Below are 27,425 nucleotides of genomic sequence, written 5' to 3'. Positions count from 1 at the left end.
ATGTTGGCCGGGCATGTTGGATCACCTGAGGTCAAGAGCTCAAGACCAGCCTGGCCAACATGGTGAAACCCCATCTCTACTAAAAATACAAAAATCAGCTGGGGATGGTGACACATATCTGTAATTCCAGCTACTTGGGAGGCAGAGGCAGGTGAAATGCTTGAACCCGGAAGGTATAGGTTGTAGTGAGCCAAGATTGTGCAATTGCACTACAGCCTGGGTGATAGGGTGAGACTCCGTCTCAAAAAACAACCCCACAAATGTTAAAACTCAACAGTTGTCTCCAGCTGGGCACGGTGGCTCACGCCTGTATTCCTAGCACTTTGGGAGGCCAAGGTGGGTGGGTCATTTGAGGTCAGGAGTTTGATACCAGCTTGGCCAACATGGTGAGACCCCCATCTCTACTAAAAAGAATACAAAAAATTAGCTGGATGTGGTGGTGCATGCCTGTAGTCTCAGCTACTCAGGAGGCTAAGGCAGGAGAATTGCTTGAACCTGGGCGGCGGAAGTTGCAGTAAGCAAGATTGCACCACTGCACTCCAGCATGGGTGACAGATTGAGACTCTGTCTCAAAAACAAAACAAAACAAAACAACAACAAAACAACCAAACAAACCAACACCAGTTGTATCCTGAAATCTTCCCCTGCAGAAATATTGTGATAACAAACAGAAAGGATGCCAAAATAACCAAAAGGTATAATGTAAAGTTTTCCATGGTCTCCATGTATTTTGACTATATGATTCACCATTCTTTAGCCATTAATTCCAGGACCAACTTCCAAAATGAGAAAAATGATTTGCAACATGGCCTCATTTTTTTTTTTTATTGTGTGCCAGACCAGAGATACTGAACTCTAGAAATACGGGAGATATTTTGTATAAAAAAGATTATAAGTATATGAGAACCTACAAGCAGATATATCTACACATTAATAAAATCACAGATCAAAACAACTAGTTAACACAGAAATGATCACAGGAAAGGATATTTTCAGGAACAAGGGCTAAAATCTTATCCCAGCTTTCTTTATTTTCGAGAATATCTTGATTAACCAAGGCATATTCTTCAAAGTATTTATTTATTATGTTTATAGATTTTCTGTAGGAACAACAATAACACAGAGTCCCAACACTATTAGCAATACATATGCCACATAGGTATTGCGGCCATTGTGGGGAAGACTACTGCTTATTTTCATGACATTTTTAGAACTTAATTAGGTAAAATGGGAATATTATCCTTTGTAGGGTTATGATAATTAAATGAGACACTTTAAGGGAAAATAACCTGGCACAGAATAGGTTTACAAGAAATGTTTACTTTTTAAACCTCACAACTTAGAAGGTTAATATACGCAATAAAGGTAGAAAGCAACCAGCCTAGGACACCATAATACATCAGTAGTAGAATGGGGGATGCAGAAATTCACAATTTCCACTGTGAATTGCTTGTATTAACATCTCAACAATCATATAATGTTTGCAATTTACAAATATGCTTAACATTTACACTTTCACTTAATCATTGCCACAACTCTGTGAGACAGGTAGATGTTCTTCTCCCCATCATAGAGATAAGGAAATGGAGGCAGCAATATTTTATCAAGATCATAGTAAGTGGCAGAATAGGAATTTTTACTCCTAATGCTTTCCCACTATCCTAGAGAAGTAGTGAATTCAGTGGAAAAAGCATGGGCTTTGGAGTCACGCAGACCAGGGCATGAATCCTAAATTTAACAACTAACTTGTTGTGTGATGCCAAGCTCATTATACAATCTAAAACTCACTTTCCGCCGGGCGCGGTGGCTCAAGCCTGTAATCCCAGCACTTTGGGAGGCCGAGGCGGGTGGATCACGAGGTCAAGAGATCGAGACCATCCTGGTCAACACAGTGAAACCCCGTCTCTACTAAAAATACAAAAAATTAGCTGGGCATGGTGGTGTGTGCCTGTAACCCCAGCTACTCAGGAGGTTGAGGCAGGAGAATTGCCTGAACCCAGGAGGCGGAGGTTGCGGTGAGCCGAGATCGCGCCATTGCACTCCAGTCTGGGTAACAAGAGCGAAACTCTGTCTCAAAAAAAAAAAACAAAACTCACTTTCCTTATCTATAAATGGAAATACCATCAAGTCTCTTGTGGGGTGGTTGTGAAGAGCAATGAGAACATCTATAAAGCACCTATTACGAATACTGCAGCATAAAATAGGCACTGAATTAACTATAGCTATTATTATTATAAAATGCTACCCAGCAGTGAAAATTGATAGCAAGGTAACTCTAAAGGCACATGCTGGTAAATCAGACACCTTGAAGTGCATGGAGACTTTTCCAACAGACCTGATAAAAGGGTGAATTTTTTCACTTAGGTGAACTTTCTTTTTAACGTCTTGACCACCCTGAAAAATAAATCATCAAAAAAGAACTTCATATATACAATATAAAAGAAATACAATCATGTGCAGCATAATGACGTTTTAGTTAATGATGGACAGTATATAAGATGGTGGGTCCTACCAGGAGTGGTGGCTAACGCCTACAATCCAAGTACTTTGGGAGGCTGAGGTGGGTGGATTACCTGAGGTCAGGAGTTTGTGACCAGCCTGGCCAACATGGCAAAACCCCATCTCTAGTAAAAATACAAAAAATTAGCCGGGCTTGATGGTGCATGCATGTAATCCCAGCTACTCAGGAGGCTGAGGCAGAAGAATCACTTGAACCTAGGAGGTGGAGGTTGCAGTGAGCCAAAATCGTGTCACTGCACTCCAGCCTGGGCAACAAGAGCAACACTCCATCTCAAAAAAAAAAAAAAAAAAAAAAAAAAAAAAAAAAAAAAAAAAAAAAAATGGTGATCCCATAAGATTGTAATACTGTATTTTTACTGTGACTTTTCTATGTTTAGGTATGTTTAGCTACATCAATATATCAATACTTACCATTGTGTTACAACTGCCTACAGTATTTAGTACAATAACATGTTGTACAGCTTTATAGCCTAGGAACAATAGGTTATACCATATAATCTAGATGTATAGTAGGCTATACCATCTGGGTCTGTTTAATTATACTCCAAGACTTTTGCACAGTCATGCATTTCTCAGGATGTATCCTCGTTAAGTGATTCATAATTGTAATTTAAAAATTTATAGGGCTGGGCATGGTGGCTCATGCTGTAATCCCAGCACTTTGAAAGGCCAAGGTGGGCAGATCACCTGAGTCAGGAGTTCGAGACCAGCCTGACCAATATGATGAAACCCTGTCTCCACTAAAAATACAAAAATTAGCCAGCCATGGTGGCAGGTGCCTGTAATCCCAGCTACTTGGGAGGCTGAGACGGGAGAATTGCTTGAACCTGGAAGGTGCAGGTTGCAGTGAGCCAAGATTACGCCACTGCACTCCAGCCTGGGCAACAGAGCGAGACTGTCTCAAAAACAAAAAAAAATTCTTAGGCCAGGTGCAGTGGTTCACACCTGTAATCTCAGCACTTTGGGAGGCTGAGGTGGAAGGATAGTTTGAGTTTAGGAGTTTGAGAACAGCTTGGGCAATAAAGCGAGACCTTGTTTCTGCAAAAAATTTTAAAATTAGCTGGGCATGGTGGTGCATGCCTGTAGTCCCAGCTACTCAGGAGGCTGAGGGGGAAGGATCGCTTGAGCCCAGGAGGTCAAGGCTGCAGGAAGCCGTGGTCACACCAGTATATTCTAGCCTGGGTGACAGGGTGAGACCATGTCTCAAAGCAAAACAAAACAAAACAAAACAAAACAAACAAAACAAAACAAAACACCCAAACCAGAACCAAACTTTAATATGTTCTATTATTTTATATGTAATAAATCTATTTTATCATTTTACGTATCTCACAAAGGAAGATTTATAGCAAAATGAAATATCTTAAAACATGTAGCTGCTATGGCTGGGCACTGTGGCTCACGCCTGTAATCCTAGCACTTTGGGAGGCCGAGGTGGGCGGATCATGAGGTCCGGAGATTGAGACCATCCTGGCCAACATGGTGAAACCCTGTCTCTACTAAAATACAAAAAATTAGCCAGGCGTGGTGGCATATGCCTGTAGTTCAGCTACTTGGGAGGCTGAGGCAGGGGAACTGCTTGAACCTGGGAGGCGGAGATTGCAGTGTCTTAGATCATGCCACTGCACTACAGCCTAGGCCACAGAGTGAGACTCCATTAAAACAAAAACAAAAACAAAACAACAAAAAAAACATGTAGCTACTATGACTTTAAATGATCTATCGGTAACTTCATTTACTCTACAATGTGAATGCCACTAAAGGTAGTTTTATTTTCTTTGACAATAAACATATCAGGCTTGGTAACATCTAGAAAATAAAGCAGTGCAAATTAGAATTCAGAGGACCTTACCTTTACAAGGCTCAAATACTCAACTATCCCAGAACGTACTGCAGAAGACAATTTTCTAACTGATTCATCACAGACCCAACAATGAACACCTCTCCTTCCAGAATATACCCAGAGACGATGCTTAAATCCAAAGTCCTCTGAAGAGGAGAGAAATAATAGGTTTTAAAACAAATCTATAAACTCCTTAACTATTATATATTAAATTATTTGTTTCCTGTGGTCCCCATGTTCTTGCTTCATTTCTTTACCCATCCTGGCCTCTCTGCTGGGAAATTCTTTTTATTAAAAAAAAAATTATTTTTAAACCAATTATTTATTTATTTTGAGATTGGGTTACGAGACTGGCTAATTTTTAAATTTTTGGTAGAGATGGGAGTTTTGCCATGTTGCCCAGGCTGGTCTCAAATTCCTGGGCTTAATTGATCCACCCACCTTGGCCTCCCAAAGTACTGGGATTACAGGCATGAGCCTCTGTGCCCAGCCTCTGCCAGGAATTTCTTTATGCCCCAGCGCTTCCAACTTTCCCTGACCAATTGCCATTTATCCATAAAGACTTGGTCTAGGAATATTAAAAGAGCTAACATATTTACAGTGCTTAGAACAGCACCTGGCACATAATAAGACCCCTATGAAGAGTTAACTACCATCATCATCACCATTACCACCTCTGTTGACAAGCCTTTTCTCTTTTTTTTTTTGAGACAGAGTTTCACTTTCGTTGCCCAGGCTGGAGTGCAATGGTGTGATCTCAGCTCACTGCAACCTCCGCCTCCTAGGTTCAAGCAATTCTCCTGCCTCAGCCTCCCAAGTAGCTGGGATTACAGGCATGTGCCAACACGCCTGGCTAATTTCTGTATTTTTAGTAGAGATGGGGTTTCTCCATGTCGGTCAGGCTGGTCTTGAACTCCTGACCTCAGGTGATCCACCTGCCTCAGCCTCCCAAAGTGCTGGGATTACAGGTGTGAGCCATAGTGCCCAGCCTGACAAGCCTCTTCTGATCCAGTCTTTTCCCATTCCAGTATATACTCCTGCTGTTCAAGATCCCTAGAGCACCCTGTGTATTACTTAACACAAATGTAATCTTTGCTTTTCTTAATGGTCATCTTCTTAGACTACATAACCTATTTGAGGTATGCGTTGCTATGTTTTACATTCCCCTCATCTATGATAGTATGTAACATAGGTATTGACCACTCAATTGACTGAAATGGAAAAAAAGGAGATACACTGGTTTGTTAAATAGCTGTTTTAAAATTCCACTAGTACGTTATTCTTGTCTTTCATTTTCCTTTCACATGTTTAAAGGAGATATATTAGAAATTTATGAGATTTGGCCAGGCATGGGTAGCTCATGCCTGTAATCCCAGCACTTTGGGAGGCTGAAGTGTTTGGATCATGAGGTCAGGAGTTTGAGACTAGCCTGACCAACATGGTGAAACTCTGTCTCTACTAAAAATACAAAAATTAGCCAGGCGTGGTGGTGTACACTTATAATACCAAATACTTAGGAGGCTGAAGCAGGAGAATTGCTTGAATCCAGTAGGTGGAGGTTGCAGTGAGCCAAGATTGCACCACTGCACGCCAGCCTGGGCAACAGGGTGAGACTCCGTCTCAAAAAAAAAAAAAAAAAAAAAAAGGGAAAGAAATTTATGAGATTTGATCACAAAATGGAGAGACTAATATTAAGAGGAAAACCGATTTTTGTACTTGGCCCCATTCAGAAACTGCTGATACTTGCCCTTCAATGCTCTGTCAATGATGCGTATGGCCATCGTCATAAGGGTCCAGCACTTAGGACATATGTCTGCAGAACTGAAGCAGAGTCATCATTACTCCTTGTCAGTGACATCACCCACGCTAACAGCAAGACACACAGTGCTCACCTACAACATCTCCTCACATCGTCATAATCTGTCATGTCAATGTCAAATACAAGTTCTTTTTCCTGAGCCTGGAAAGCTCCCAGCTTCACTGTATTGTGTTGATTGGGCTACAAACACAAAATATCAATGAGTTTCTGTAAGAGCTGTCACATTGCTAAATCTGCTTATATTCTACACAGATGGAAACAGTTGCCAAAAAGAAACAAAAAAACTATATAATGCCAACTGTATGTCAGTTAAAGTTCATTATTTTGAATCCCACACACACACAATTGATGGGTCTTAACTTTCACAACTTAACGCAGGGTTTAATGAATACATATCCACCATAAACGTTTGTTGGTCAATACGGATAATAATAAAGCTGTTTTTAGATTTCTCATTAGGGAACATATACAAATAATGGCCTATTGTGAGGTGTTTTAAGAATCTTTACTTGTTACTGTACATACAGGTATTTAAAATTTTTCAATAATTCAAAAAGATCTCCCCATTTAGTTTTAACTGAGGCTTTATTATAAAGAGGCTATGAGAGGCTGAATGTTGTGGGTCACGCCTGTAATCCCAGCACTTTTGGAAGTTGAGGCAGGCAGATCACTTGAGGTCAGGAGTTCGAAACCAGCCTGGCCAATGGTAAAACTGTATCTACTAAAGATACAAAAATTAGCCAGGTGTGGTGGCACATGCTTGTATTTCCAGCTACTCCAGAGGCTGAGGCAGGAGAATCACTTGAACCTGGGAGGCAGAGGTTCTTGTGAGCCAAGATCATGCCACTGCACTCCAGCCTGGGCGACAGAGTGAGACACTGTCTCAGAAGAAATAAAAAGGCTACATATCAGCTGGGTGCAGTGGCTCATGTCTGTAATCCCAGCACTTTGGGAGGCTGAGGTAGGAGGATCCCTTGAGCCCAGAAGTTTGAAACCAGCCTGGGCAACATAGTGAAACCCCATCTCTACAAAAAAATGTAAAAATTAGCTGGGTATGGTGGGACATGCTTGTGGTCCCAGCTAATTGGGAGGCTTAGGCGGGAGGACTGCTTGGACCCGGGAAGCAAAGTTTGCAGTGAGCCATGATAGCTTCACTGCAGTCCAGCCTGGATGATAGACAGCAAGACTGTCTCAAAAAAAAGAGGCTATGATCTACCAAGTAAAGAAGGTAGACTGAGTACAGGAACTGGCTGGGCATGGTGGCATGCCTGTAGTCCTGGTTATTCAGGAGGCTGAAGCAGGAGGATCATGCCTGTGAATAGCCACTGCACTCCAGCCTGGGTGACAGAGCAAGACTTTGTCTCAAAAAAAAAAAAAAAGAACCCAAGAGTATATCACCACAATTTTTGTAACTAAGTCAGAAGGGAGTGGTAACTAAGGAGATTCATAAAAACTAAATCTTAGGTTGTCAGTAAGGAAAGATAAGAGGTGCAACCCAATTTATACGTCAGAATCCCCAAAAAGCTCAGGGATAGGTGATACCAGGTATTGCTGGAATGAGTAAGTATGTGTTTAGTGGTGAAGCTGAGATGAAAAACAGTAAGATTTTCAAGGCCACACTTGACTGAAGGGAAAAAAAAAAAAGGATTGGTTCAAAGAATAGCAAAGAAGCAGTTAGCTCGCCAGATTACTATACTTAGCTTGAAGAGCTAGGTGACTGCTCTTTCATTTCCCTGGCAGAAGACACCTGAATTATTTTCTGGAGAGCATAAAACAGAAGGTATCTGAACTTTGACAACAGGTACCATTGAATAGTATGTTGTACTGATATTAGGGGGAATAATTAGACATTTATATGTGGAATGTTAAGACCCAGCCCTTTCCCCCTACTTCTGTACTTTCACTACCAACTCAGGCAAGAGGCTGGAAGATTCCTCTCTGAAGAATCTGATCAGGGCTGGGCATGGTGGCTCACGCCTGTAATTCCAGCACTTTGGGAGGCCAGGAGTTCAAGACCAGCCTGGCCAATATGGTGAAACCCAGGGTCTACTAAAAATACAAAAATTAGCCAGATATGGTGGCATGCGCCTGTAGTCCCAGCTGCTTGGAAGGTGGAACACGGAGAATCACTTGAACACAGGAGGCGGAGATTGCACTGAGCCAAGATTGCACCACTGCACTCCAGCCTGGGCGACAGAATGAGACTCCATCTAAACAAAGAAAAGTCTGATCAGGGTTGGGCACAGTGGCTCATACCTGTAATCCTAGCATTTTGGGAGACCGAGGCAGGTAGATCACCTGAGGTCAGGAGTTCGAAACCAGCCTGGCCAAAATGGTGAAACCCTGTCTCTACTAAAAATACAAAAATTAGCTGGGCGTGGTAGCGGGCACCTATAATCCCAGCTACTCAGGAAGCTGAGGCAGGAGGATTGCTTAAACCCAGGAGGCAGAGGTTGCAGTGAGCCAATATGGCGCCACTGCACTCCAGCGTGGGTGACAGAGCAAGACTCCATCTCACAAAAAAAAAAAAAAAAAACAAAAAAGAGAAAAAAAAAAGAATCTGATCAGACTTGCCAGCGGCACTGTTCTAGGCTCCAGGGATAGATCCGTGTTCAAAACAAAGATGTCTGCCCCAGTGGAGTTTTCATTCTAGCAAAGATCTAGAAAAACTGACATCAGTGATAACATGGCCCAGGCAGATCACAGCGGTAAAGAAATCTCAGCCATGTGTACAGAGCTTCCTGTCTCTCTTTTGAGACAAGGTCTCACTCTGTCACCCAGGCTGGAGTGCAATAGCATGATCTTGGCCCACTGCAACCTCAACCTACCAGGTTCAAGAGATCATCCTATATCAGCCTCCCTAGTACCTGGCCTAGTAGCTGGGACTACAGGTGTGTGCCATCATACCCAGCTAATTTTTTTTTTTGGTAGAGATGAGGTTTTGCCATGTTGCCCAGGCTGATCTCGAACTCCTGAGCTCAAGTGGTCTGCCTACCTTGGCCTCCCAAAGTGCTGGGAGCTGGGATTACAGGTGTGAGCTAGCACACTTGGCCCAGAGAGACAGAGTTTCGCCCTTATTGCCCAAGCCGGAGTACAGTGGCGCAATGCTGGCTCACTGCAACTTCCACATCCCGGGTTCAAGTGATTCTCCTGCCTCAGCTTCCCGGGTAGCTGGGATTACAGGATTAGCCCAGCTAATTTTGTATCTTTAGTAGAGACAGGGTTCACCATGTTGGTGAGGCTGGTCTTCCTGACTTCAGGTGATCTGCCTGCCTTGGCACCCCAAAGTGCTGGGATTACAGGCATGACACACTGTGCTTGACTGGCCCAGAGCTTTCAATCAGCTTTTTAGCATTCCATTCTTTTTTTGTTGTTGTTGTTTTTTTTTTTTTGAGACGGAGTTTCGCTCTTGTTACCCAGGCTGGAGTGCAATGGCGCGATCTCGGCTCACTGCAACCTCCGCCTCCTGGGTTCAGGCAATTCTCCTGCCTCAGCCTCCTGAGTAGCTGGGATTACAGGCACGCGCCACCATGCCCAGCTAATTTTTTGTATTTTTAGTAGAGACGGGGTTTCACCATGTTGACCAGGATGGTCTCGATCTCTTGACCTCGTGATCCACCCGCCTCGGCCTCCCAAAGTGCTGGGATTACAGGCGTGAGCCACCGCGCCCGGCCTAGCATTCCATTCTTAAATATAAGCACAAACAAAAAATTATCAGACATATTAGAAAAGCCTCTAATATGAGAGGGGAAAAAACATGGAAAAAAAGCAACCTGGAGAAAACAGTATAACAGAAGAAATCTTAAAAAAGTATCATTGATATGCACAGAGATTTAAGACATATCAATGAAAAAAGTACAAGATGTTCTAAAAAAAAGCCCTTAGAAATTAAAACACACACACACACACACACACACACACACACACACACACACACACACACACAAAGAAATTAAAATACAACGGCAGAAATGAAAACATCTGAGAAAATCCTCCAGAAAGTAGAACAAAAAAAGAGATGGAAAATAGAAAATCAGTTGAAAAGGCCTACCATCTGATTTTAGGATTCCTAGACATACAAGAAAAAACAGGTAGACAAAATTGTGTTCTTAAAAAAAAATTCTCCAGAATATTATTTTCCCAAAATTTATTCTGAAGGACATGAGTTCATTATCATTAAGGGCCCATAAGTATCTAGCATAATAGATGAAAAAAGATGCACACCAAAGCACATCATTGTGAAATTTTAGAACATTAGAGACAGATGGGATTGAAAGAAAATCCTACGAGCTTCCAGGTGTAACACATTGGAAGAATCAGAATGGCATTAGTCCTCTCAACAGCAACACTGGAAATTAGAAGATAATGTGGCACTGTCTTCAAAATTTTAAGGGAAAATTATTTCCAACCTCAGCCATCAGTCAAATACAAAGGTAGAATGAAGACATTTTTCAGAAATCTAGGTGTCAAACATTTTGTCTTCCATGCACCATTTATCTGGAATCCCCTGGTGGATGTGCTCCACCAAAACAAGGGAGTTACAGCATTAGGACAGAGGTGAAAGGAAACTAGGGTGATTACAAGATTATATTTATTTTTCAGGATTAGAGAGCAATCAATCCAGATTGGAGGTCAGAAGGCTAAAGAAGAAAATTTCTTCAAGATAAAATCAACAAACTATCTGCTGGGTCTGAATATATTGGAAGAATTAGACAATTGGCAAAGAGTTTGGGGTTGAATGAGTTATCTAACCCTAATTTTTTTTTTTTTTTTTTTTTTTTTTTTAGACAGAGTCTTGCTCTGTTGCCCAGGCTGGAGTGCAGTGGCACTATCCTGGTTCAATGCAACCTCTACCTACCAGGTTCAAGCGATTCTCCTGCCTCAGCCTCCTGAGTAGCTGGGACTATAGGCATGTACCACCATGCCTGGCTAATTTTTGTATTTTTATTAGAGACAGGGTTTCATTGTGTTGGCCAGGCTGGTCTCAAACTCTTGACCTCAGGTGATCCATCTACCTCCACCTCCCAAAGTGCTGGGATTACAGGTATGAGCCACTGTGCCCTTCCCTGACCCTAATTTTTAATTTAATGAAAATTATATTAAGAGTAGGTGGGAATGGGAAATTTTTAATGCATTGAGGGCATAAAAAAATTCCCCAGCATTTCCTTTTCCCAAAATTTATTATGAAGGACATCAGTTATAAGGTCCCATAAGTATCTAGCATAATAGATGAAAAACGATGCACATCATCTGCCAGAGTGGAAAGACAGATTATGCTTAAAATGTAAAAGCAGAAGGAATACAGCCATGTTTAACAAGCAGGCAAATATTTTAACAATTAGCTAAAAGAAAGTGGTTGCTTCTGGGACTGGGTATGGTGGCTCATGCCTGTAATCCCAGCACTTTGGGAAGCTGAGGCTGGTGGATCACTTGCAGTCAGGAGTTTGAGACCAACCTGGCCAACATGGCGAAACACCGTCTCTAATAAAAAATATAAAAATTAGATGAGTGTAGTGGCACGAGCCTATAATCCCAGCTACTTGGGAGGCTGAGGTGGGAGATTCACTTGAACCAGGGCGGCAGAAGTTGCAGTGAGCCAAGATAGAGTCACTGCACTCCAGCATGGGCAAGAGAGCTAGACTCCGTATCAAAAAAAAAAGTAAAAAAGCGGTTGCTTCTGGGTAGCAAAAAATGAGGGGAAAAAAGGATAGCAGATTTTTTTTGAGACAGCATCTCACTGTCACCAGGCTGGAGTGCAGTGGCACGATCTTCACTCACTGCAACCTTCGCCTACTGGGTTAAAGCAATTCTCTCGCCTCAACCTCCTGAGTAGCTGGGACAATAGGCGTGTGCCACCATGCGCAGCTAAGTTTTTGTGTTTTTTGGTAGAGATGGGGTTTTATCATGTTTTACAGGCTGGTCTAGAACTCCTGACTCAAGAGATCTGCCCATCTCTGCCTTTCAAAGTGCTGGGATTACAGACATGAACCACTGCACCCCTCCTGGTAGCAGATTTAAAAAAAAAAAAACAAATAGAAGTATTTGATTTTGTAAACCATGTGCATACATAACTGGTACCCTAACCTTTCTTAGAAGTTAAAAAAAATTTTTTTGTTTTATTGAAAAATTTATTAAAACATTTTTTTTTCTTTTTTTGGCGCCGTGACTTGGATTCTTAGAAGTTTTTAAAAATTCTCAACCTATAAAGAGGAAGTAAACAACTCCAAAGTATTTTTTTTTTGAGACGGAGTTTCGCTCTTGTTACCCAGACTGGAGTGCAATGGCGCGATCTCGGCTCACCGCAACCTCCGCCTCCTGGGTTCAGACAATTCTCCTGCCTCAGCCCCCTGAGTAGCTGGGATTATAGGCACGCGCCACCATGCCCAGCTAATTTTTTGTAGTTTTAGTAGAGACGGGGTTTCACCGTGTTGACCAGGATGGTCTTGATCTCTTGACCTCGTGATCCACCCACCTCGGCCTCCCAAAGTGCTGGGATTACAGGCGTGAGCCACTGCGCCTGGCCCAAAGTATTTTTTCTGCCTGCCTTTTACTACCTCATCTCCCCTTACTTTGATGATGAGAGACAGGTCTGGGATTTAGAGTCAGACCTAAAGCCAAGCCAGGCAAATTGTAATTTAAAAAGCTTGACATAGCAATATTAGTTAGCAAAAGTATTTGGGTTTAAGTCCCAGCTCTATCATTTAGAAATTGTGTGTGAGCTTGGGCAAACTATTCAAATTCTCTGGGCCTGTTTTCTCCTTTGCAAAAAAGAATGAGGATTGATATAAGGAACAAGTTATATAACATGAAAAACTCCACATAAAAGCTATTATGCTGTGTATATATTCCCTCCACTCACCAATGTGTATATTTGAGAAGGGGAAGAGGGGCAATTTTGGTTTGTTCATTCACTCAACATATATTTATGGTGTACTCTCTCTTGCTAGGCACTCTTCTAGGCACTTAGTATGTATCAGTGGCAGGGGGTAGGAGAGTGGTGGTTATAGTAGACCTCACTTAGAAGGTGCTATTTGAGTAAAGATTTGAAGGAGGTGAGGAGATGAACCAAGTAGATACCTGTAGAAATGGGTTCTAGGCAGTGGAAACAGCTTGAGCAAGGGTCAGTGTGGCAGGAATGAAGTCAGTGAGGGGGAGAGAAGTGAGTGACTTTTAGTAAGTGAAATGAGCAGCCACCAGAGAATGTTTTGAGTAGAGGAATTACAGAAACTGAGTTGTTTTAAAAGGATCACTCTGGCTTCTGTATTGAGAATGGACTCTAGATTCTACAAGGGTAAACTCTGAGGAGGTTTTTATAGTAATTCAGATGAGATGATAATGTTGGTAGCACTGGTAGTAATGGCTGGATTTTAGATATACGTATGGTATTGCCAAAGGGATTTCCTAACAGAATGGGTATGGGAGTGTGAGAAAGAGAGGAGTCAAGAATAACTCCAGGGGTATGAAGGAAAAAGAATATAAATATTTATTAGGAATGAACTGTACATTTAAACGTGGTAAAGATGGTAAATTTTACATGCATATTTGACCTAAGTAAAGATAAACAATGAAAAGAAAAAAAGAATAACTTCCATGGTGGGAGAGAAAGTAATTCTTTTATTCTCCCCTCCCCCTTTTTTTCTTTTTGTGACAGTTTTGCTCTTGTCGCCCAGGCTGGAGTGCAGTGACATGATCTCAGCTCACTGCAACCACCGCCTCCCAGGTTCAAGCGATTCTCCTGCCTCAGCCTCCCGAGTAGCTGGGATTACAGGCGCCCGCAATTACACCCAGCTAATTTTTGTATTTTTGGTAGAGACAGGATTTCACCATGTTGGCCAGGCTAGTCTCGAACTCCTGACCTCAGGTGATCTGCCCATCTCAGCCTCCCAAAGTGCTGAGATTACAGGTGTGAGCCACTGCACCCAGCCTCCTCTTTTAAATCATGTTGACTTCTTCTTTCTAGTAGCAACATACTCAAGTTTTTTGTCCTAGTAAGAATGCAACCAATTCACTTTCAAACGATTTCATCAGCAATGTAAAATGTCAAAGAACAAAAATGGATTAATCTACTTGCCAATTAAAAAGTGGCTTTTCATCTAGAATAAACTCTAAAAATTTAATCTCAAAATGCTAGAGGAACCAACCCATTCTTGGTTTACAAAATAAATTAAAAAAAGAGATCTTACTCTGTGGGAATATACTGCGCCTATATCAATCTTGTATGGATTCATTTTCTGCATCTCTTTTTCCAGATCACTCTGGTTGTTGAAGGACTGGTAGCGAATGTAAATATCATCTTTCAATGTGAATGAAAATTCACGGTGTTGAAAGTAATTCTTTATCACTGGAAAATAAATGTACATTTTAAAGTTAATTTGCTACTTTATTCGGCTCGGGACATTATAACTTTAGCCAATGAGAAGTGTGTTTTTTTTTTTTTTTTTTCAGAGAGGGAGTCTCGCTTCTTGCTTTGTCGCCCAAACTGGAGTGTAGTGGGATCTAGGCTCACTGCGACCTCTGCCTACCGGGTTCAAGCGATCCTCCCGCCTCAACCTCCTAAGTAGCTGGTACTACAGGCGCGCGTGCCACCACGCCCAGATAATTTTTGTATTTTTTATAGAGACGGGGTTTCACCATGTTGGCCAGCTGGTCTCCCCCTGACCTCAGCTAATCCGTCCTCCTCGGCTTCCCAAAGTGCTCGGATTACAGGCCTGAGCCACCGCACCCAGCCAGAGATATTTGTAATGAGCCCCCTATGCTTAACACCATGGCAGACGTAAAAACAAAGAAACAACCAACCAACCCCACAAGCCCTAGTCCCTAATTTGGAAGCACTTACCATTCCACATTTGCTAGGGAAAGATACAAAAGACGAAACAGATGCGGAAACATTTTAAATATGTAATGCCACCCCTCTCTCCTCGATTTGCACTAATAAATTCAGCTGCAAGGAAGAAACTATTTCTACTCGTCTGACAGAGGCTCTTCCGCTCCTGATACAAACCAGGCCTCTGCAGATACGCCCCAGTAACCCCCTGGGCACCGCGGCAAGTAAACGGGGTACCTAAAGTGAGCCCGACCACGCAGAGGTAGGAGCGGCGGCTCGGTTTTTTTACCGAGTGGCCGCAGGCTGGTCATTATATCCTGTCTCGGCCCATTTACACCTAGGAAGTGGTGGGGCGGGCTCGAGAGAGCATAAGAAGGCCCGCGGCACAAAGCCGGGCGCACTGACGGCGCTTCACATTGTCATTCTAAGGACACCCCCGCCTCCAACCTCCTCACAATCCGCTCCTGACCCCATTCCCCGCCTTCATCACCTCCGCCGTAGTTGAGCCAGCGATAGTACTGAGAGTAGGGAAAGAGCCTCCGGTAATAAAGTTTAAGCAGCTCGGGCAGCTCGGTGGGGTCAAACGTCTCCATGGAGCGCGGAACTCAACCCAGGCAGGGCTACCACAAGAATTGGCGGGAACAGCACGTCCGGCGGCTCCGCTACTGCGCAGGCGCTTATGGCCGCGGCCCGCCTTCCGTGGGGGCCGCCGGGAATTGTAGTTCTCACTTGGTGTGGGCGGGGGCTGCGGGAGCCGCAGTAGTTGACGCTCTGCCTACGCGCTCCTGCACTAGCGACACCGCTCTTGTGGGTAGAAGGTCGCGTGCGTTCCAGGAAGAGGATCTTCTCCGGAAATGTGAGATCTGTAACATGTTGATTTAGGTTATTAAGATGAAGTTTTAGATTAACATTTAAGTTATTAAGATTTAGGTTATTGGGGCCGGGCGCGGTGGCTCAAGCCTGTAATCCCAGCACTTTGGGAGGCCGAGGCGGGTGGATCACGAGGTCAAGAGATCGAGACCATCCTGGTCAACATGGTGAAACCCCGTCTCTACTAAAAATACAAAAAATTAGCTGGGCATGGTGGCGCGTGCCTGTAATCCCAGGTACTCTGGAGGCTGAGGCAGGAGAATTGCCTGAACCCAGGAGGCGGAGGTTGCGGTGAGCCGAGATCGCGCCATTGCGCTCCAGCCTGGGTAACAAGAGCGAAACTCCGTCTCGGGAAAAAAAAAAAAAAAATTTAGGTTATCAAGATGAAGATGCGTGGAGCATCCTTTTTACGTAATAATCTAAATCAACTTTTTGGATGTTTCAGAAATAACACCAGTATCTTTTAAAAAGTTTTGGAGGCTGGCACGGTGGCTCATGCCTGTAACCTCAGCAAGGCAGGAGGATAGCTTGAGGCCACACCGGTCTGGGCAATATTGTGAGATCCGTCTCTACAGACACACACACACACACACACACACACACACACACCCCCAATATTGTGAGATCCATCTCTACACACACACACCCCTAGCCAGCTGTAGTTGTGGGCGCCTGTAGTCCCAACTACCCCAGAGGCTGAAGTTGGGGGGGATCAATGGCTTGAGCCTGGGAGGTCAAAGCTGTGGTACACCATGATGGTTCCACTGCACTCCAGCCTGGCCAGCAGAAGGAACCGTGTCTAGAAAAAAGAAAAAGTTTTGGAAATTAGTTCTTCATGGAATTTCTTGGATTACTAGCTCCAATATGTGAAAATAAACAAATATCAACCAAATAAGAAAAGCATAGGCTATTTATTCAGACCTTACTATAGCAAGCGAGTCAGTCACCATCATTTGCATTTGGTAGGAACGCAAAGGCAGGCAGAGTAGTAGGAAAGCTTTATACTGGGAAAAAGGGAATCCATCAAGGTATTCTTTAATTGGAGGCTGTTGGCATGGAGACGCCGTACATGGGCAAACTAGAAGTAGGATGTGGTATGTGATTGGTTTAGGGGTGCATGTTTGGCTTTGTTTGGTTGGACCTATGTTGGAAGCTATGACAAAATTAAGGAAGCTGTAAGATACCAGGGCATTTTGGGCCCACTGCTTCAGGGGTTGTTGTTTGGCCTCTAGGATCATCATGAGAGATAGTAGTCTGACTTTCTACAAGTCTGACTTGTAGCAGGCTTGCTTCCTGTGCTGTTTATTATAGATAAGGGGGTTGGTTTCCCTGGCAGGTTGTAGATTGTGGGTCAGAGTTCTGTTTTTATACATGATCTGGTCACTGTTCATATATTCAGTCTCTCAATTAGAGCACCCAGGTATACGAAAATATGAATTATAGAAAGCTTGCAGCATCATGGAGAGCTTTACAAGTATGAAGGGAACCCATTTGCTATTGATGTGCCAATCTGCCACTCACTCTTACTGTGTAACGATACCTATGGCAATTGTGGGCTAGAGTGGTCGGTCTGATAGTCACGTGAATAACATGTCACTTGAAAACCATAGTTTTATTTTATTTTATTTATTTATTTTTGCCCACTCTGTTGCCCAGGCTGGAATGCAGTGGTGCAATCATGGCTCACTGCAACCTCAGTCACCCAGGCTTGAGCAATTTTCAGGCCTCAGCCTCCCAAGTAGCTAGGATTACAGGTGTGCACTGCCACGCCGAGCTAATTTTTGTAGTTTTAGTAGAGACAGAGTTTCACTATGTTGGCCAGGCTGGTCTCAAACTCCTGGCCTCAAGTGATTCACCCACCTTGGCCTCCCAAAGTGTTGGAATTACTGGCGTGAGCCACTGTGTCCAGCCTTGCCTTGCACTTTTGTCTTATGCAGATGACTTCTCTCCTTAAACCTCATGAACCAACTTCTGCTGACTTCAAACTTCTGCAGCTTTCTCACCTGTCTCAGCTTTCATATAATTAAAGAGAGTAAGAGCCTTGCTATAGATGAGGCTTTGGTTTAGGGAAGATATGGCTGGTTTGATCTCTATCAGACCACTACAAATTTCTCTGTATCAGCAATAAGGCTGTTTTATCTTCTTATCATTTGTGTGTTCCCTGAAGTAGCACTTTTAATTTTCTTCAGAACTTTTTCAGGAAGCAACTTTTCCAGGCCAGGCCTGATAGCTCATACCTTTAATCCTAGCACTTTGGGAAGCCAAGGTGAGCAGATCGCTTTTATTCAGGAGTTCAAGACCAGCTTGGGCAACGTGGCAAAACGCTGCCGATTGACAACAGTTTGAAAAGAAATTTAATTTCCAATGTGAAAACAAAATAAAAACTGTTCTTGCAGTTATTTCTAAACAGAATTAACATCAAAGTCACTGGAATCATCGGAATGGATGGATTGGATTCCACCCATTCTGATGGATTTGGAAAAATTGGATTCATCAAATGAATTTTTGGCCAACAACTGCTCAAGAATGATGTAACATCATGTGTAGGAATGCTGCGTTTTCTCGGATTTGACATTTTTAGTGATTGAGAATTACTGTATTATGTAAGTGGAAATATCACGACTGAAAACAGAATGCTGTTAATAGAATGATGTCTTTTATTTCCAAAGTCAGTCACCAATCCAAACCAAACCAACCAAACAAATAAACCCAGAAAAATTAGTGGGGTGTGATGGCATGCATCTGTGGCCCCAGCTACTCAGGAGGCTGAGGTGGGAGGACCGCTTGAGCCAGACAGGCAGAGGTTGCAGTGAGCCAAGATCATACCACTACACTCCCACCTGGGTGACAGAGTAATATCCTGTCTCAAATTTATGGCTGAGTGCAGTGGCTCACACCGGTAATCCCAGCACTTTGGGAGGCCAAGGTGGGAGGATTGTGTGAATCCAGGAGTTTGAGACCAGCCTGGTAACATAGCGAGATCTTGTCTCTACAAAAACTACAAAAATTAGCCAGCTGTGGTGGCAAGGGCCTGTGGTGCCAGCTACTTAGGAGGCTGGGGTGGGAGGATCACCTGAGCCCAGGAGGCAGAGGGTGCAGTGAGCCAAAACTGGCTGAGACCCTATCTCAAAAAAAAACAGACTGAGACCCTATCTCAAAAAAAAACAAACTTTTCCTTTGTATTTACAACTTGGCTAACTGCCTGATGTAAGGGGTCTAGGTTTTGGTTTGTCTCAGCTTTCAACATTCCTTTCTCACTAAGCTTAATCATTTCTACCTTTTGATTTAAAGTGAGAGATGTGGGACTCTTTTTTGTCACTTGAACACTTAGAGGTCATTGTAAGTTGTTAATTGGCTTAGTTTCAATATTGTCTCAAGGAATATGGAGGCCTGAGGAGAGGGAGAGAGACAGGAGAACAGCAGATTGGAAGAACAGTCAGAGCACACAACATTTACTGATTATCTTCTTACATAGGCAAAGTTTGTTGTGCCCCCAAACAATTACAATAGTACATCAAAGATCACTGATCATGGATCACTGTAACAGGTATAATAATAATGAAAAAGTTTGAAATATTACAAGGAATACCAAAATGTGACATAGAGACACGAAGCAGACACATGCTGTTGGAAAAATTGCACTAATAGACTCACTCCATGCAGTGTTACTACAAAGCTTCAATGTGTAAAAAATGCAATATCTACGGAGCATAATAAAGTGAAGCACAATAAAATGAGATATGCCTGTATATAACCTTTGCCATGATATCAGGTACCATTTTAAGAATTTATCACGGGGCGGGGGGAAGAATTTATCCCTCATGAGAACTCTATGTGATAGGTACCAATATTATCCCTATTATATTTTTCTTTTTTTTTAACCCGTTTCCTGTGTAGAAAAAAATATGTAGCTTGTTGCTAGATTTAATTTTACATAAGCATGCTCTTTGAGGCTGAAACAAATCTGACTGATTTCCAATGTGAAAATAAAATATAAAAACTGTTCTTGGAGTTATTTCTAAACAGAACTATCATCTAAGTCATTGGAATCATCAGACTCATCTATTTTGGAAAAATCAGATTCATCAAGTAAGTCTTCGGCCAACAACTGTTCAAGAATGATGTTAATATCATGGGTAGGAATGCTACGTTTTCCAGGATTTGACATTTTTAGTGATCAAGAATTACTGTATTTTGTAAGTGGAAATACCACTACTGAAAACAGAATGCTGTTAATAGAATGATGTCTTTTGTTTCCAAAGTCAGTATACGAGAGCAATGTAGAAATAATAATAAAAGCAAGATATTTCATGGCAAAGTTATCTCTGGATAAATGCTGCAGCCACAAGCGCTGCTGGCAAGTATTCTTGGGGAAAATTGGAAAAGGGTTAAAATTTTAATTTATTTTTATTTTTTGTAGAGATGGCATCTCACTATGTTGATCAGGCTGGTCTTGAGCTCCTGGGCTCAAGCAGTTAGCCCACATCGGCCTCCCAAAGGGCTGGGATCACAGGCGTGAGCCACCGTGCCCAGCCTTTTCCTATTTTAAAGAAGGGGCAATATGCAGAGAACTTAAGTTAATTTGTCCAAAGTCACACAGCTAGTAAGTGGGAGAGACATTAAGCAGAGAATCAGACAACTTGGCTCTGGAGTCTATGCATTTAACCCCAAAACCATATGCTGTATCTCTACAAGGAGTCATTGGGAAGGTTAAATGAGACAAACTAAGGAATGTCTGGCACACACACTCAATAGTTCAGAACCACTCACTGTGAGAAAAATATCTTAAAAGTACTCTGGCATAGAAGCCTTTATCTCAAATACCACTGGGAGGCAGTATCACCTTTCAGTTTCCGTTTGTGATTTCATCCACATAGGTGCAAAATCCTTTTCTCCAAGCCTTATACTACCTGGCTCTACCATCATTTTTAGGTTTTTTCGGGGTATATTTATCAGCCCCAATGTTGGCTGCCCCATGGGGCTCTCCCATGTTGTTTGTAGACTTTGACCTCTGCCTCAAGGATTGCCTTTCAGTGTAAGTCCTATTGTTACTCTGGATGTTTTTAGTATCTAAAGGGATGATCTATTCTGTAAAGGTATGGTTAATTCAATCATTCATGAATTCATTCATTTATTCCACAAATAGTTAATGAACATATGTGTTGAGCACTGAGGTGGACTGTGGGGAAAATAATTAATGACATGATTTCTGCTTCTGAGAAAGTTATAGAATACTAGGGGCAATAGACACAAAAAAGTGTAATGAATGGGCCGGGCACAGTGGCTCACGCCTATAATCCTAGCACTGCCTAGTGGCTGAGGCAGGTGGATCACTTGAGCTCAGAAGTTTGAGACTAGGCTGGCCAACATGGCGAAACCCTGTTTCTACAAAGACTACAATAATTAGTGTGATGTGGTGGCTCATGCCTGTAGTCCCAGCTACTCGGGAGGCTGAGGTGGATTGCTTGAGCCTAGGAAGTCGAGGCTGTGGTGAGCTGTGATTGTGTCACTGTACTCCAGCCTGGGTGATAGAGCAATGCCCTGTCTCAAAAAAAAAAACCTGTAATGAAGTGTTATAGGTGCATTTTTAACCCAACTGTCTATTGGTTTTGGCATGTTCTTAAGACATGGATACGATTAGTACAGGGAACACAGGCACAAAAGTATAAATGGCACTTTTGGGAAACTGCCAATAATTTCATATGGAGAGAGCCCGGACTTCAATGGAGGGCATAGTGAGAGATGGGGCTAAGAAGTAAAGCCATCGCCAGAGCATTGCCTGCCAAGTTAAGGAATGTGGAAGTCAAAATTATTCATCATCTACTTTATTTGGTTAAAATGAAATAAACTATTGATCTTATCAATATTTGATGAGAAGCCTTGGGAGTTAAAATCCTGTTAAAACAAGTAAGTTGCTTGAAAACTTGAAGTATTCCTATGTTAGTTATTTTCCTTGTTAATAAAATAAAGAAGAGAGACTAGAGAATATGTTACAGGACCAGCAGGTTTGTATGCCCACTGCACAGCAACAGACCAATACACTGAGATAGTAGGGTTTGCAGCAGAGAAAGAGTTTAATGATTGCAGGGTGGCTCAGCAAGGAGATGGGAGGAGATCAAGTCTATCTCCCTAAGGAGTTCTGGGCTGGAGTTTTTAAGGGGATTGTGGAGAGTGAGGGGCTGGAAAATTATAGCCATTGAGTGTCTGCATTCTTTGGTGAGTCAGGGATCCTTCAGAACTGCTGATGTCAATGGGGTCCTTCAGATCAGCTGATATCATTAGTTTCACTGGTATGCAGGACCAAAAGGGTATCTCAAATGGAAAACCATTTTTTAGTGTTTAAGTTGTTATCTATAATAGAGCAGTTAAGGGGAACTATAGTATTCGGTCTATGTGATTCTAGGACAATAGGCACTCAACAACTATGAGAAAGCAGGTCAGAGAGCCAGCTGACCTAATGATTAAATGTGAGTGTGTCGTAAGCTTGGTTTATTTTCATTTCTTTCCCTGCCTTCTTTCCTGATTAATTTTAAAAGGTTTATAAGGACAGTTTCAAATATGTTCTATTGACCCAGGAGCATAATAAACAAAAGGAGATGGGGCCAAAGTCACATCTCAGTTTAAATATGATAAGCTCTGTCTCTTGTTATCATAAATTATTGAAAAGCAGCAGAGAGTGCCTTCATATTTTTTAAATGCTAAAGTTTTAGATTGATCTCACAGGAATGTTCCGTCTAACAGAGCGCATGATGATTATGAAGCCAGTAAAACATGTTCTGGGACATTGCAATTGCTCTTTAATCTACTTGATGGGTTTGGTATAGGAAACTGAATTTTTAAAACCTAAACTATACATTAACCTACTAGACTTTAGATAAGCCATCTGCTGATATAAATATTGTGTAGGTTCTCCTGTTAGCCACAAAGCTATATATCTTTTGGCTTTAGCTTTCTCCTTGTAGACTACTTGAAATAAAATATTGGTAGATTCAAATTAAAACATAACATCAAGACTTGTTCCTTCAAGAATTTGGATTTGTCTGAAGACAATGAAAAGCCATGAAAGGGTTTTTTTTTTTTTTTTTTTAAGACATAGTCTCACTCTGTCACCTAGGCTGGAGTGCAGTGATATGATCCCAGCTCAAGTGATGACACTTGGGTTCAAGCGATTCTCATGTGTCAGCCTCCCAAGTACCTGGAATTACAGGCGTGTGCCACAATTCCCAACTAATTTTTTCGTGTTGTTAGTAGAGACGGGGTTGTGTCATGTTGGCCAGGTTGGTCTCAAACTCCTCACCTAAAGTGATTCACCTGCTTTGGCCTCCCAAAGTGCTGGGATTACAGGCATAAGCCACCATGTCTGGCCCATGGAAGGGTTTTTTAAGCAGAGTAGAAATATAATCAGAGTTGTGATTTATTTATGTATTTATTTATTTTTGAGACAGGGCCTCACTCAGTCATCTAAGCTGGGGTGCAGTGGCATGATCACGGTTCACTGCAGCCTCAGCCTTCCCAGGCTCAGGTGATCCTCCCACCTCGACCTCCCGAGTAGCTGGGATCATAGGTGTGCGACACCACACCTAGCTAATTTTTGCATTTTGTGTAGAGACGATGTTTCACCATGTTGGCCAGGCTGATCTTGAAGTCCTGGGCTCAAGTGATCCTCCCACCTTGGCCTCCCACAGTCCTGGGATTATAGGAGTGAGACACTGCCCTTGGCTTCAGAGTTATGTTTTTTTTTTTTTTTTTTTTTTGAGACAGAGTCTTACACTGTCGCCGAAGCTGGAGTACAGTGGCATGATCTTGGCTCACTGCAACCTCTGCCTCCTGGGTTCAAGGGATTCTCCTGCCCCAGCCTTCTGAGTGGCTGAGATTACTGGCACCCACCACCATGCCCGGCTAATTTAGAGTTACATATTATAAATAAACTCTGGAGCCCTGTAGAGGGCAAATAGGAGGGGAGAGAGCAACTAGAGGTGGAGCAATCCTAGCAGACTATTGCCAGAATCCAGGTGAGAAATACTTATGGCCTGAACTAAGGCAGTAAAATGGAGATGGAAGGGATGGGATGGACGTAATGACTTAAGGAGGTAGAATTAATATTGATTGGACATGGGGGATGAGGAAGGGGTCTAGGATGATTCCCAGGTTTCAGACTTGGGCAACTGGATGGATGGGAGTTGTCTGGCATCTATTAGGCATTTAGTAAATTTGTTGAGTGTTTGTTGAATTCATGTGCAGATAGGAAATAACATGAAAATAAGGAGGAGGACCAGATTACAGTGAATCATCATTATTTTAGTTTTGAATGTGTTGAGTTTTAGGTACTACTGTGATTATCCCTAAGTACGATTTTACTATGGGGTGTATTGTGACTCCTTACATTTAATATAAAATGAAAAATGAGCAAAGGATTTGAGTAGGCATTTCACCAAAGAAGACAAACAGATAGCCAATAAGCACATGAAAGGATTCTCAACATCATTAGTCATTAGGGAAATGCAAATCAAAAACAATAAGGCTGGGTGCAGTGCCTCACACTTGTAATCCCAGCACTTTGGGAGGCCGAGGCAGGCAGATCACGAGGTCAGGAGTGTGAGACCAGCCTGTCCAATATGCTGAAACCCTGTTTCTACTAAAAAATACAAAAATTAGCCAGGTGTGGTGGTGCATACCTGTAGTCCCAACTATTCGGGAGGTTGGGGCAGGAGAATCGTTTGAACCTGGGAGGCGGAGGTTGCAGTGAGCCGAGACGGTGCCACTGCACTCCAGCCTGGGCAACAGAGTGAGACTCAATCTCAAAAAAACCAAATCAAACCAAATCAAACAAAAAACTACAATGTAGGCCGGGCGCGGTGGCTCAAGCCTGTAATCCCAGCACTTTGGGAGGCCGAGGTGGGTGGATCACGAGGTCAAGAGATCGAGACCATCCTGGTCAACATGGTGAAACCCTGTCTCTACTAAAAATACAAAAAATTAGCTGGGCATGGTGGTGCGTGCCTGTAATCCCAGCTACTCAGGAGGCTGAGGCAGGAGAATTGCCTGAACCCAGGAGGCGGAGGTTGCGGTGAGCCGAGATCGCGCCATTGCACTCCAGCCTGGGTAACATGAGTGAAACTCCGTCTCAATAAAAAAAAAAAAAAGCTACAATGTGATATCAATCCATATCAAGTAGGATAGCTAAAATTTGAAAAGATAATATGGCCAGGCGCAATTGCTCACTCCTGTAATCCCAGCACTTTGGGAGGCTGAGGTGGGTGGATCACTTGGGGTCAGGAGTTCGAGACCAGCCTGGTCAACATGGAGAAATCTTGTGTCTTAAAATGCAAAAATTACCCAGGCATGGTGGTGCACGCCTGTAATATCAGCTACTCAGGAGACTGAGGCAGGAGAATCACTTGAACCCAGGAGGCAGAGGTTGCAGTGAGCCAAGATTGTGCCACTGCCCTCCAGCCTGGGCAGAAGAGCGAGACTCCTTTTCAAAAATAAAATAAAATAAAATTTGAAAAAAGATAACAAATATTGGTGAGCATGTGGAGGGAGAATTTGGAACCCTCATGTGAAGCTGGTGAGGTAGTAAAATGGTGCAGCCTCTTTGGAAAACAGTTGGACACTTCCTCAAAATGTTAACAATAGGGTTATCATTTGACCCAGCAATTTCACTTCTAGGGTATATATCCAAGAGAATTGAAGGCATATGTCCACACAAAAAATCTGTATGTAAATATTCAGTATTATATTATACATAATAACACAAAAAACCAGAAACTACCTAAATGTTTATCAACTGATGAATACATAAACAAAGTGTGGAATATCCACACAAGGGAATATGATTCAGACATTAAAGTACTGACATATGATACGACATAGATGAACCTTGCAAACATTATGCTAAACAAAAGAAGCCAGTCACAAAGGCCACATATTGTGTGATTCCATTTATATGAAATGTCCATAATAGGCAAATCCATAAACATGGAAATTAGATTATTGGTTGCCTGGCGTGGGGTGGGGGAGGAAAGAATGGGAGGTGACTGCTAAGGAGTATGGGGTTCTTTTGGGGTAACAAAAGTGTTCTGAAAGTAGATAGTGATGATTGTTGTACCACCCTGTGAATATACTAAAACCCACTGAATTGTACACTTCAAAAGAGTGAATTGAATGATATGTGAATTGTGCCTCAATAAAGTTGTCATTTTGGCTGGGTATGGTGGCTCATGCCTGTAATCCCAGCACTTTGGGAGGCTGAGGTGGGTGGATCAGGAGATCGAGACCATCCTGGCCAACGTGGTGAAACCCCATTTCTACTAAAAATACAAAAATTAGCTGGGTATGGTGGCATGTGTGTGTAGTCCCAGATATTCAGGAGGCTGAGCCAGGAGAATTGCTTGAACCCAGGAGACAGAGTTTGCAGTGAGCTGAGATCACACCACTGCACTCCAGCGTGGCAACATAGCTACATTCCATCTAAAAAAAAAGAAAGGTGACTGAGCCAGCCCCAGTTTGCAGTAGCTGATCTCAGGGTGGCAGTCTTAAGAAGTGAGCTTTACTAAAATCAGCCTGCCCTCCAACCCCACTCTAGCAGGAGATTTGCATCCCAGTATTTCAATTTAAATTAGAGGATGAGGCCAGGCACGGTTGTATATGCCTGTAATCTTAGCACTTTAGGAAGCTGAGGCAGGCGGATCTCTTGAGCCTAGGAATTTGAGAGAAGACTGTGCAAGCTGGTGTAACCCCATCTCTACAAAATAAAAATACAAAAATATGCGGGGCATGGTGGTGTTTCCCTTTAGTCCCAGCTACTCTGGAGGCTGAGGTGGGAGGATCACTTGAGCCTGGGAGGTCGAGGCTTCAGTGAGCCCAGATTGTGCTACTGCACTCCATCCTGGAGTGACAGAGGGAACCCTGTCTCAGTAATAAATTAGAGGGCCAGGTGGGCAGCTCATACCTGTAATTTCAGCATTTTGGGAGGCCAAGGCTGGAGCTTGAGATCAGCCTGGCCAACATGGTAAAACCCCGTTTCTAGTAAAAATACAAAAATTCCAGTGCCTGTAATTCCAGCTACTCCAGAGGCTGAGGCAGGAGAATTGCTTGAACCCTGGAGGCAGAGGTTGCAGTGAGCCGAGATTGCGCCACTGCACTTTAGCCTGAGTAATAGAGAGAGACTCTGTCTCAAAAAAAAAAAAAAAAAATAGAGGATGGGGCCTGAGGAGCAGACAAGACTCTCTGTCTGGTCAGGCAGCTTTTTCTTTCTTTCTGCTTTTCATTTTGGCAGTAACAGAACAGATTCTGCAGCTGATCAAGGATGACACTGGTGAGAACCCCATGAGGGAGTGGAGTAGCCTGGACTCTTACCACAAGAGGGAGGTGTTATGAAAGCAGTGTAGAGGTCCAGCGAGCAGCAGTGGGGGCAGGCAACCGACTGCTGCCTGATGTGCAAAGAAGTCCTTTCAAATTTCCAGGACTGGACTCTTCCTGAGCAAGCCAGGTGAGTAGGGGTGTGTGTGTGTGTGTGTGTGTGTGTGTGTGTGTGTGTGTGTGTGTGT

The 27,425-nt window shown here is 42.9% G+C and overlaps 2 protein-coding genes across 4 annotated transcripts in view; one reads left to right on the top strand and one right to left on the bottom strand.

Moving 5' to 3' along the window:
- Positions 1–15,681, bottom strand: part of PRIM1 (DNA primase subunit 1) — a 29,679-nt gene extending 13,998 nt beyond the window's left edge. The window contains exons 1-7 of the mRNA XM_032286937.1: positions 15,497–15,681; positions 14,366–14,523; positions 6,256–6,362; positions 6,111–6,184; positions 4,373–4,509; positions 2,336–2,394; positions 957–1,100 (exon numbers count right to left, since the gene is read on the bottom strand). Of these exons, the coding sequence (XP_032142828.1) occupies positions 957–1,100; positions 2,336–2,394; positions 4,373–4,509; positions 6,111–6,184; positions 6,256–6,362; positions 14,366–14,523; positions 15,497–15,599 (782 nt within the window). The 5' untranslated portion in view covers positions 15,600–15,681. The remainder of the gene's footprint in view (positions 1–956; positions 1,101–2,335; positions 2,395–4,372; positions 4,510–6,110; positions 6,185–6,255; positions 6,363–14,365; positions 14,524–15,496) is intronic.
- A 57-nt stretch (positions 15,682–15,738) lies between these two features.
- Positions 15,739–27,425, top strand: part of HSD17B6 (hydroxysteroid 17-beta dehydrogenase 6) — a 41,385-nt gene continuing 29,698 nt past the window's right edge. Inside the window, exons 1-2 of one of the 3 annotated variants that reach the window (XM_032290265.1) lie at positions 15,739–15,862; positions 27,161–27,367. In XM_032290265.1, the coding sequence (XP_032146156.1) occupies positions 27,312–27,367 (56 nt within the window). In that variant the 5' untranslated portion in view covers positions 15,739–15,862; positions 27,161–27,311. Of the gene's footprint in view, positions 15,863–27,154; positions 27,368–27,425 lie in introns of all 3 variants that reach the window. The other 2 variants (XM_032290275.1, XM_032290286.1) reach the window with 2 other exon arrangements.

Source organism: Sapajus apella, unplaced genomic scaffold (assembly GCF_009761245.1).
Source record: "Sapajus apella isolate SASKATOON/1434 unplaced genomic scaffold, GSC_monkey_1.0 scaffold2, whole genome shotgun sequence".
Lineage (NCBI taxonomy): Eukaryota > Metazoa > Chordata > Mammalia > Primates > Cebidae > Sapajus > Sapajus apella.
The sequence above is the reverse complement of the archived record's forward strand: the minus strand, read 5'-3'. Positions and strand labels throughout refer to the sequence as shown.